Source organism: Echinops telfairi, unplaced genomic scaffold (assembly GCF_000313985.2).
Source record: "Echinops telfairi isolate 266 unplaced genomic scaffold, ASM31398v2 ScPeMD7_3509;HRSCAF=4178, whole genome shotgun sequence".
NCBI lineage: Eukaryota > Metazoa > Chordata > Mammalia > Afrosoricida > Tenrecidae > Echinops > Echinops telfairi.
In genome coordinates, this window is record NW_022107407.1 from 1,083,914 (window position 1) to 1,096,069 (window position 12,156).

Genomic DNA, 12,156 nt, shown 5'->3' on the forward strand with positions numbered 1-12,156 from the left:
GCTTCTTTTTTTTTTCCTTTTGTTAATACTTGTCTTCAAGTAGGACCATAATTTCCCATTTGCACGGATAGCTGCCACTTCATGCCACACTTTCTTATTGATTTTATGAGGACTCAGCAGGATCACTTTTAACAGGGCAATCACTTGATAGTTACCATCCACAGCTTCTGAATATGCTTTTGAATTCCATTTGAGGCTTCTGTGTAACCCCCAGCTGGTTTAGTCCAAATTTCAACCTGAGCGGTATGCCATTAATTGGACAATGCTTTAAATGAGCATGTTTGGCATTTGGTGAGAGTCCTATGAGAAAGACTACTCTCCCCAGTATTTGATCTTATCTCTTCCAAAGTAAGTAAACCAAAATATCCCATGTCCACATTCATAAGTTCATGGTTTGCAAATATCTGCCATAACCCAGGATTATGAAATAAAATCAGAATGATGTCATGTATTGAGTATTGATTAATCATGTATGTGGTGAGCATGTGTATTAATTTACCAATTTATCACTAAAGGGGTAAGTCTACATAATAATAATTCTACATCTTTATGATTTGTATATATTTACTTCTTAAGTATTTGTGTCCGGTATTTCAGACATGGTCATCAACTAAAGGCATTGAACATTTGTTCAGGAACTAAATGTCTAATCCTGAAAGGTGTTGACAATAAATGCTTCAAAAACTTTGAAATATGAGTTTGTTGCTTTTCCCTGTGAGAGGTATTAAAGAGCTCTGATGGTGTAGGGGATTGCTTTGAGCTGCTAACTGTTAGGAAGACCATCAGGAGAAAGATGAGGCTGTGTATATACCTCCTTGCATTTTTTTTAAGTCTCGGGATCTCAAGGAGCAGCTCTACTCTGTCCTAAAGGGTCACCAGGAGTCAGAATGGACTTAAGAGGAGTGTTCTTTTAACTTGTTTTATAGTCATATTAACAGAACCCTGATAGTATCATTTACAGAGTTCTGGTGCTGCTGTGGGTAGGCCTTGGACTGCTTACCACAAGACTGGTAGTTCAATTGTACTAGTCTTTCCACAGACACTCTCTGCAGGGTGTTAGGAGTTGGAATCAAGTTGATGGCATTGGTAAGTGGATAATAGATATTGGTAACATTTGAAATGTTTTATACACCATTGAGAGGAGCCCTGGTGGGTTAATGATTATGCTTTGGGCTCAATCCACTAGGTCAGCATTTTGAAACAACCATCAGCTCTGTGGGAGACAGACCGGGCTGTCTACTCCCATAAACTGTCAACAGTCTCAGAAACTTACAGGCACAGATCTACCCTGATGTTTAGGATCACTGTGAGTCAAGATTGACTCAGTGGCAGTGAGTTTGAGTTTTTGAATACTTAAAGTCATTTACAGATGTATTGTATGAAATTGGAATTTCAATAACTAACAGACTGAATGTCTGCAGCATTTTACTCATTTTTTGTTACAGAAATGATGGATAAAAAGGGAAATTGATGTCAAAGAGAGACTATAGGAGAGGAGGTATCCCTAAGCTTGTTGAGTGTGACTATATTTTGACGTAGCTATGAATTTTGTTTTGTCTATATTTTTTCACTATACTATATATAACATGGCTTTTTAATGTTTTTCTAAAATGTGAAAGTAAAACCTTGGTTAAAACTACCTTAACGTTCATGTATTTAATATGATGTAAATACTCATAAGCTTTGAGTAAATGACTATTATTATTATTTTCTATAAGTAATATAAAAATCAACCTTTAAAATTTTTTCTTACAGTGTTACAATTCCTGAAAAGTTGGAATACTTCATTAATAAATATGCTGAACATTCCCATGACAAATGGTCAATGGACAAGGTAAAAGACTGAGACATGCTTTCTGAGTCACCAACATTGTAAATTAGGGGTTACTGCACAAATACTTCTGACAGTGACAGTTTCTACTTTATGAATTATCACTATCAAGATAAGAAAATAAAATTTAGTTACAATTTGCTAATATAATATTTTAACAAATTCTGTCATTCGTGAGTATGCTACACATGCAAATAGGAATTTTTTGACTGAAATGCACAATTTTAACTTTTAAAACATTTACAAATTCAATAAGAAAGATAGTCTCTAAGCACATTCCATTTCTGGGAGTGAGAACAAAACCCCCTGTCACCAGAAGCTTCCAGAGGTGATGTTGACCCTATAGGAGATCTTGTCATTTTAGATTAAAGATTTTTAAAAATCCTAATTCAGGTTCTAATCTTCTATTATTATTTTTACTCCCAAATCGATCTGCAGTTCACTGAGAGATAGATTACTTTGCCTATTTTATTTGTGTTAAAATAGGCAATATAGGAGAGGAGGTATTCCTAAGCTTGTTTAGTCTGACTATATTTTGAAGTAGATGTGAGATTTTGTTTTGTCTGTATTTTTTCAATATACTATATGTAACATGGCTTTTTTACATTTTTCTTAAAATGTGAAAGTAAAAACTTGGTTAAAACTACCTAACACTCATGTATTGAATAGGATATAAATACTCATAAGCTTTGAGTAAATGACTACTAATATTTTCTATTTTATTATAATTTCTATTTCGTATTTTAACTACCAAATAGATCTGCAGTTCACTAACAGATAGACTACATTGATTATTTTCTATGTGTTAACTAACTAAAGCAGTAAGAAAACATGACATAATCCTGCACATCACGAAATCTTCTAAAGGGAAACATCATGCTTCAGAACTCACATATATATTGAACCTGATTTAAATTAGAGAGGATGATTAAAATAGATTTGTCAAAGAAGTTAAGTTGAAATAGTGCAAAAATCTAAATTAAAATCATGGTTATGTGAAAATTAGAAAAATATTCCACAGTCTACAATATGCGAATTTTCATATTCAGTCTCAGACCTTTCACTGACCAACCAAGTTCTTACCTTCTTCTTAAAAGAAGCCCTTTTTAGTTATGATAAACATGACTCTCTGTTCAGTAATAGATTTATTCAATAAACCAAGCAGGATTAACTAATTGTCTACTTTATGTAATGTAATGAGCTGGTAGGGGTAGTGATAGAAGAGAATCCATCTAGTTAACCTGATGGATTTATAGGGTAAACATTATAGGGAAACAATTATATTTACAGATGGGCAAAATGATGTTGAAAAAACAATCCCCAGATCAGGCCAACTCCAGGATCCATGACACAAAATGCGCCTGGCCCAGCACCATTCTTAAGATTTGTTGTGCGTTGAACTCTCGTGATGTTTAGGCTTTCACTGACTGATTTTTGGAAGCAGGATTTTCTTCCCAGTCTGTCTTAGACTGCAGAGCATCACTGAAACTACTTCAGCATCATCAAAATATGCAACCTACTGATGACAGTTATCTGGTGGTGGTGCAAGAGGTGCATTGGCTGGGAATTGAACCTAGACTTCTAGCAGAGAAGGCTAGCCTTCTATCCCTGCACCATCTATGCCCCCAGTACAAACATGCTCAGATATAATTGGCTATACAAATGGGGAAAACGTCATTATTCAGGAGTGCTTTTAAGACACGTACTCCTGTTTAAAAGGAGCATTTCACATTAATTTATCATATGTGAACTCCCAAAATGTGGCAGAATTACTATAGAGCTTTGTCTCATTATAACCTATTAAGAGAGTGGCCCTGGATACAATCTCTGACCAGGACCAATTTAAGGAAGATAGGCATCTTCATCCCTGCTTTAGAAGTTATCTTTCAGGTGAGTATTTAAAATAGCATTGACTAGGATAGCAATCTTTATATTGATTTATGCTAGATAAAATTCAAACTATGGTTCATATTTGGGTATAATTTGTGTTTATTTTATAAAAAACAATATGCATATGCATACTTACATTCTCTAAAATTAATACATAATTTTTTTTCATTTCTTTAGTTGGCAAATGGGTGGATTTATGGAGAAATATATTCAGACTCTTCTAAGGTTCAACCATTAATGAAGCCATATAAACTATTATCTGAAAAGGTGAGGGTTTTGTTTTTAGTGAGATTTTATATAGTTTTCAAAGAATGTTTTAAAAAACATTTTCATTGTTTAATTTTCTTATTAAAGTATCTGCTTTATTTTTTATATGTACTGTTTTCACTCCAGTTTAAAGGTTTCATTTTTTTCATTTGTACTTTTTTCTCTACTTCCTTGTTTTATCTGTATTTTATTGGTATTTGCTTCTCTCCTTCAGACTTTTCTGTTCATTTTCAAATATTATTTCTTTCCTATATATTTAAGAACTGCACAAAAGAATCATATACTAAATGGTTCTCTGATGGGGAATAACAAAGTAATATTTAATATCAATATTAAATATTTTAAAAATAATGTTTATTATTAATAAGTTTTCATGTCCTTCACTATTGTGGTGGAAAATCTGATACTTTGGGAAGAAGAGGTATTTCTCTGTTTAATCAGGTAGTTGAAAGTTTCCATGTTTATCATAGAATCTGTCTTTTTCCTCCATGTTTCTTTTTTTCCAATTTCAAAATCAGGAAAACTAATAGTGTATTCTCAAGGCCTTAGTAATATACAGCCCTTTTTAGCAGGACTCATCAAATTATAGCTCAATTCAAGCTCTGATTTTCAGAATTTTGATTCTCCCTGGTGTTTTTCTTCTTCTTATAAAAAACCAATATCAATTTTATTTTTATAAAGTGAGGGCAGTCTGTTTCAGAACAAGGGATTCAATATTTTTAACATTTTGATTTAGAATAATATTTTATTTAATTGATATATTTATATGTTTGTCCTAGGAAAAAGAAATTTATCGCTGGCCAATCAAGGAATCTTTAAAAACTATGTTGGCTTGGGGCTGGAGAATTGAAAGAACAAGAGAGGGAGATTGTATGGCTCTTTACAATAGGACTCGTCGTATTTCTCAGACAAGTCAGGTAAGAATTAAAGCAATGGAATCAGTATTTATTTTAAAAGTAATTTTAACAATTAATTAATGGGTTCTTCAAAACAAATAAATTGAAATTTCTGAAGGCAGCCATCATAGGTTTGTTAGCTTAAAAAAAACAAGAACAGTTTAATTGGCACTTAATTCACATAGTATACAATTCAATAATTTAATCATAACAAGAATAGTAGTACAAATATTACTACAATAGATTTTAGAATATTTTCTCCTTTCTTGTACTTATTATTACCTTCCCATTCCACCACCCCCACCCCAATCTCCCCTGCCATAACCCCCAAAAAACAATCAATCCAGTTGCTGCCCCTAAAGTTTTTTCTTTCATTCTGATAAGATCAATTTACAATGTCCCAAGGAGTTCAGTTGACATATGAGATCTCACTTTTCCTCGCCAGCATATACATGAACAATTAATTTTAAGTTCCTGGAGTTTAACTAGTGAAAGGTGCAGTTCATTAATTCATTAGTTTTCTTCTCAATTCCAGCAAGAACTGAATGTTGTTCCTCAGGAGGAATGGGATATTCAGGCAGTATTAATCATGACTGAGGCCTGGATGGGTATCCCATACATATAGGCTTGGGTTTGTCATGTTGCAAAGGGGAGATACACAGCTTGACAGGCAGACCAAAAACTCAGAGCATATGTTCCTTGGCCATGTCAAGGAAGCCTGGTTAGCAGAATGTAGTTCTGACCATGGCTCTTCAGTGCTCAAGGTGTCAAGGGTAAGTCAGAGCCTTGACTCAGAGAAATTGGGTTCTAAGACGGGCACCAAATCCCAGATATAAATATTACTTACAGGGTTACCTGGGCTGATGACTGTTGCCACATCATTTTCTCCCAGGAACTAAACATGTCAGTATCCTTTTCCTGACAGTTCATGAGCTTGATTTACACAAAATATTTCCATTGAGTCACTTTCAACTCATAGCAACTCGATAGCACAGAGTAGAACTCCATTTTTGATACTGTAAATTGTTAAAGAAGCAGAAAACCTTTTCTTTTTCCAGAGGAACCACTTGTGGGTCTGAAATTCTGGCCTAATCCTCTGCGCCACTAAGGCTTCTTAAAAATAGTACACACTATCCTACCTAGATTAAATTTTGTTTTAATCCATTTAACAAATAGTAAGCATAGATTGCATGCTATGCAATAGGAATATACAGGTAATTCTAATGACTCACAAAATGAGTCATAAATAGAGAACATAAAATTAATCCTGATTTAGTATTGCTACCTTACTGCAGTTTTAAAGATGCATGGCCACAACTACACTATGTTAACCATACTTCCTTGTTGTGGTAACCATGAACATAACCTCTGAGTTTTGATGTCACATTGGTTATAGTAAAGAACATAATGGATTAATTGAAATCACTTGCTAAATTTATTCTGGAGCCTGATGTGCTCAGCCTCCTCTCGCTGTGTATTAAAGAGATTTATAATTCAGAGAATTAGCGATACAAAATACAAATTTGACCTGAGATTGGAGAGAAGGATGAGATTGGAGAGAGAGATGAGTCTGCTAAGGATATTACAGACATCTCAAAAAAGAAAGAATGAAATTGGGACAAAGACTGGAAGAAAGTGGACATATGAAAATAGCTTGGAAGTTGTATCAGTCTGGGTACTTTGGAGAAACAAATCCACAAAAACTCATGCATGAGAGAGTTTTATATAAAAGTTAACTGTGCATCAAGAAAACATCCCAACCCAGTGCTGCTCAAGCCCACAAGTCCAATATTCACCCATTAACCCATATGTCCAACACCAATCCACAAAGTCCTCCATCTCACAAAACAGAGGCAATGATGCCAACTGCAGGAGGAAAGCTGAGTCAGTGAATGTGTAAGCATCTCAGCGCTGGCAGGGGTCTCCACACGGGTGCTCCAGCACCCAGGGCTGCATCGGGGTAGGTCCATGTGGCTTCTTCTTGGGGATGTCTTGTAGGAAGTCAGTCTTGCAAGCTGAAGCAGGGAACTGCTAAGGCAGCTGCACCCTGGTACAACCGTCACAAAGCAAGAGACTCGAGAACTCGAAAGGCGAGGCTCACCGAACCAATTATCCCTCTGCCCTTCAATTAATCCCACATGTGTTTATTGGCCAGGTTGGCCCAATAAACTAACTAACTCAGAAGTAGAACAGACAGAATTCCCTAACAGTGGCTTTGGAGGATGAAACAGAGGTGCTGCCATGAATTGGTTTCCAGAGTGGGTGGTTATGTTAGCTGATGTAGAGAACACGGAAGTGTTGGTTATTGAGCAAGTGATACCAGTTTCCACTTCCAAGTTAATAATCCCATCGCATTGGAGGACAGTAAACCACCCTAAGTGTCAGAGATACCAAGGAACACATGAACAAGAGCACGATCAGTTTCCATATGTGGGCATCAGGCCCTCATGACCAGGAGGTCTTACCTTGTATCTGACAGTGAGATAGATGGTGGTTTGCTTACACCCCTTTTGTGCTTTAAAGCGGTCATTTTTATTCATTATCATAAACAAATGTAGGGCTAGCCAGGTGCCATACTGTACAAATGTTTAGCTATACAGTTCATGGGACTGTTGACATATGTTCAGGCCAAAGGAAAGGAATATTCTGTAGGCCACTGTCTGCTGTGGGATATATTTTAGATCCAGAAAATGAAGTATGAATATACTCTCAACCCACCTAAGAGACCATCTAAGATGATACATCTGGCCCTGAACACATGGTTCAATTGTGAGACTTCTCCCTTTACACTGAGAGACGGCAAGGGAAAATAATCAATTTGATTTTAAATGCTGTAGTAAATGGAATTGTGTCCCTGAAATCCTGAAATCTAAAACAGGTGTACTCACTTGGGTTCTGGTAAATTTTATAGTTTTAGTCAGAGAGAGATGCGACTACAGAAGGCTGCTTAGCGAGCTGCAATTCTGCTGACTTGGAAGATGGAGAAAGAGGCTCTGAGCCAAGGAATGTGGGTAGCCTCCAGAAGCTGGACAAGACAAGGAAATGGAAGATCCTTAGAGCCTCCAGGGAGGAAGACAGCCCGACAACACTTTTATATTAGCCCTCTTGGGACCCATGTTGGACAACTAACAACTATATATATTTTTATGCCACTTAATGTGTGGGAATTCATAATAGCAGTAATAGAAAACTAATACCAATAGAGCATCCATTTAAATATGGTAGTGATTAATAGTATCAGCATTGCTAAGGGAGCGATGTTAAAGTGACAACATTGATTTTTTTTAAAAATAATCATTTTATTAGGGGCTCATACAACTCATCACAATCCGTACATCCATCATTTGTGTCCAACACATTAGTACATATGTTGACTTCATCATTCTCACAACACCTGCTTTCCACTTGAGCCCTTGGTGTCAGCTCCTCATTCTTCCCCCTCCCTCCCCGCTCCCCCCCCTGAACCCTTGATAATTTATAAATTATTATTATTTTATCATATCTTACCCCATCCAACGTCTCCCTACCCACTTCTCCGCTGTCTGTCCCCCAGGGAGGAGGCCATATGTAGACCTTGTCATCTGTTCTCCCCTGTCTCCCTCACCTTCCCTCGACCCTCCCATTATCACCACTCTCTCCACTGGTCTTGGGGGCGTCATCTGTCCTGGGTTCCCTGTATTTCCAGTTCCTATCTGTGCCAGGGTACATCGTCTGGTCCAGCTGGATGTGTAAGGTAGAATTGGGATCATGGTAGTTGGGGGGGAGGAAGCATTTAAGAACTAGAGGAGAATTACATATTTCATCGTTGCTACACTGCACTCTGATTTGCTCCTCTCCTCCCCGCAGCCCTTCTGCAAGGGGATGTCCAGTTTCCCCCAGATGGGCTCTGGGTCCCCACTCTGCACTCCCCCTCATTCACAATGTTATGTTTGGTTTTTTTTCTTTTGGTCTTTGATGCCTGATACCTGACCCCTTCGCCGCCTTGTCATCTTACAGGCTTATGTGCTTCCATGTGGGCTTTGTTGTTTCTCAGTTAAATGGCCCCTTCTTTATCTTCCAGCATGTGGGACCCCAGATTCTGTGTAATTTGACACCTTGGCACCTTCAGCCTTCCTCACTGCATTTCCTTATGTACCCGCTTTATCTTCAGCATTCGTGTCCGGGTAGGCTGGTGTGCTCCTCCCTTGTGGGTTTTGTTGTTACTTAGCTAGATGGCCACCTGTTTGTCTTCAAGCCTTTAGGACCCCAGATGTGTATCATTTGATAGCCGGGCACCATCTGCTTTCTTCACCACTTTTGCTAATGCATCCCCTTTGTCCTCAGCAATCGAATAGGAGCAGGCTGGTGTGCTTCTTCCGTGTGGGTTTTGTTGTCTCTCAGCTAGATGGCTGCTTGTTTATCTTAAGGTCTTTAAGACTTGAGGTGCTATATCTTTTGGTAGCTGGGCACCATCAGCTTTCTTCACCACACTTGCTTGTGCACCCGTTGTCTTCAGCGATCATGCCAGGCAGGTGAGCATCACAGACTGCTGAATTGTTAGAACAGTATTCTTGTGTTGGGGGAGTACTTGTGCAAGGGCCCACTGTCCATATGTTTTCTTAATACTCAACCTATAAGTATGTGTACTTAGATATATTTCCCCCTTGTCATATAAAATATATTTATGTCTTTAGATGCCTGTATTTACATCTCTATGACTACCCTTTCCTCCTAGTTCTTTCCTCTATTTCTTTGTACTTTCTTCTTGCCCCATTATCATGTTCTGCCTTCATTTGGGTTTTAGGCATTCCTCTGGGTTACATTGCCCTTGATCCAGCCCTGCAAGGCCTCCCACACCCTCGTTGACATTGATTTTGGATCACTTGTTGTTCCCTTGTCCTTGTGCTTGTTTACCCCCTCTTCCTTTCCCCCGCCTCCCCTAACCCCATGCTCCCCGGATCTGTCATCCCGTTGTTCTCTCTTCTGGCTTGTTTATTCTGCCTATCCCTTCCAGGTAGACATGCTATGTACTATGACCAGACTGAGTGCAACAAAGCGACAACAGAAAGTACAACAAAGGCTACAACTACAACATACGCACACACACATGCATATATGTATAATCGTATGAAAAGTTCGTGGTCTGTTTGTTTTCCTTCACGTGTGCTTTCCAGTCCAGTCAGGTAGGGAGCCATGCCCTGGCACTGCCTCTATCCCTGGGGACTTCACCACTCTGCTACCCCTGCTGCTCTGATGCATGCCCCCAGAGGCTGGCGTTCAGGGTGGTGAGCTCATGGTGGGCACATTCCCGTTGTTTGTCTCCAGTGCTTTCCCCAGTGGTGCAATGGGTCAAAGAGGAGCCCTGTGTCCCGTGGTGGGGCCGGCCCCATGGTCATCTCCGTGCATCACTGTTCTGAACAGGTGTATTGTCCCGAGGGCTCAGCAAGCCAGGATGTGCTCCACTCTTTCCTTTTCTTCCCCTGCCCCCCTCATTGGATCACATGCACTCCGACCAGACCAGTCCCCCTTACCCTCTTCCCAAGCTGCAGTTTCAGTGCTGTCCTCTGAAGTGAATTCCCCCTGGGGGAGGGTGATGCTGTGCACCCATTTGATAATGAGGCCAGCCCCTCAGGCCACTCCATCAGTCCTTGGCTTCATGACAGTGTGCTGTGTTCCTGTCTTCGAGCTCTGGGTTGAAGTCTGGTCCCTCTTTCCTTGTGGAGACACAATCAACACCCTCACCCTATGTGGGTTAGTGCCTTGTTCCCCTGGTTACCAATACCTTTATCCCTCCTCCCTTTTAATGGGCTACTATATGTATCCCGTTTGTATCCCTGTGTTTAGTTTGGCCCCTGCCATATTACCTGGACTACACTCCAGGGACGTATGTATACAGCATCTTCTTCCCTATGCCCTTTTTGAAAAAAAAAAAAATTTTTTTTTTGAGCTTACCTCAGCGGACTCATGTAGTACTTGTCCTTTTGTGTTTGGCATACTTCATTTAGTATTATTTCCTCCAATTCTTCCCATGCGGCGATGTGCTTCATGCGTTCATCACTGCTTTTTAGGGATGCGTAATACTTCATTGTATGTATGTACCAGAGTTTTTTAATCCATTCATCTGTTGTTGGAAATTTGGGCTGTTTCCAACTCCTTGCAATTGTGAACTGTGCCGCGATGAACATTGAGGCGCAGATGTCTGGCCGTGGTTTGCTTTTGTCTCTTCTGGGTATATGCCCAGTAGGGGGATTGCTGGATCATTGGGTAGCTCAATTTCCAAGTGTTTTACATATCGCCATATTGATTTCCATTATGGCTGTACATACCTACAGGTCCATCAGCAGTGGACAAGAGTTCCTATCTCTCTGCATGCCCTCCAACACTTATTACTTTCTGATTTCTTGAATTGGGCTATCTTTGAGGGTGTTAGCTGGTATCTCAAAGTCTTAATTTGCATTTCTCCTATGGCTAGAGATCTGGAACATTTTCTCATATATTTATTGGCCATTTGGATTTCTGCCCTTGAGAAATTCCTGCTCATGTCCTTTGCAAACTCCTGGTGGACAATTGGTTTTTCTCTTGTTGTAGTTTAGCAGTGTGTTATAGGTTTTAGGAATAAGGCCTTTGTCAGATGTGTCATTGCCAAAGATGTTTTCCCATTCTGTAGTCTCTCTTATTACTCTTTTGGTGAATTCTTTCGATGTACGTAAGTGTTTTATTTTTAGTATGTCCGTCCCACTGGTCAATGTGTGCCTCCTCTGTGTTGGTGTCCTTCTCAATTTCTGATAGCCTATGTAAATCCCTCTGCCAAGGTTCTCAGGTTTAACCCAATTCCCTCATTGATGGCCCTAATAGTTTGGGGTTTAACCTCAAGGTCTGTGATCCACCTTGAGTTTATTCTTGTGTATGGAGTGAGATAAGGGTCTTGCTTCATTTTTCTGCAGCTACGTATCCATTTTTTCCAGCACCATGAATCGAAGAGGCCATCCACTTCCCATTTGATATTTTTGGGCCCCTTATAGATCAGTTGTCTGTATGCCGATGATTTTATTTTTGGGTTTTCAATCCTTTTCCAGTTGTCTGAATACCTATCGTTATACCATTGCCACACTGTTTTGATCACTGTGGCTGTGTAATAGGTGCTAAAGTTGGGTAAAGCAAGCCCTCTGACTTTGTCCTTCCTCTTGAGGAGTTCTCTACTAATTCTTGGTTTCTTCCCTCTCCATATGAAGTTGCTAATCTGTTTTGTTTTGGTTTTTTTTGCTTTTCCTGAAAGTCAATTTTTATTTATTT

At 39.1% G+C, this 12,156-nt stretch overlaps 1 protein-coding gene across 1 annotated transcript in view; it reads left to right on the forward strand.

Annotated features, from left to right (window-relative positions):
• The window catches only part of RYR2 (ryanodine receptor 2), an 805,653-nt gene that overhangs the window by 576,714 nt on the left and 216,783 nt on the right, over positions 1-12,156 (forward strand). Inside the window, exons 56-58 of the mRNA XM_045294222.1 lie at positions 1,756-1,834; positions 3,899-3,988; positions 4,768-4,905. Coding sequence (XP_045150157.1) covers positions 1,756-1,834; positions 3,899-3,988; positions 4,768-4,905 — 307 coding nt within the window. The remainder of the gene's footprint in view (positions 1-1,755; positions 1,835-3,898; positions 3,989-4,767; positions 4,906-12,156) is intronic.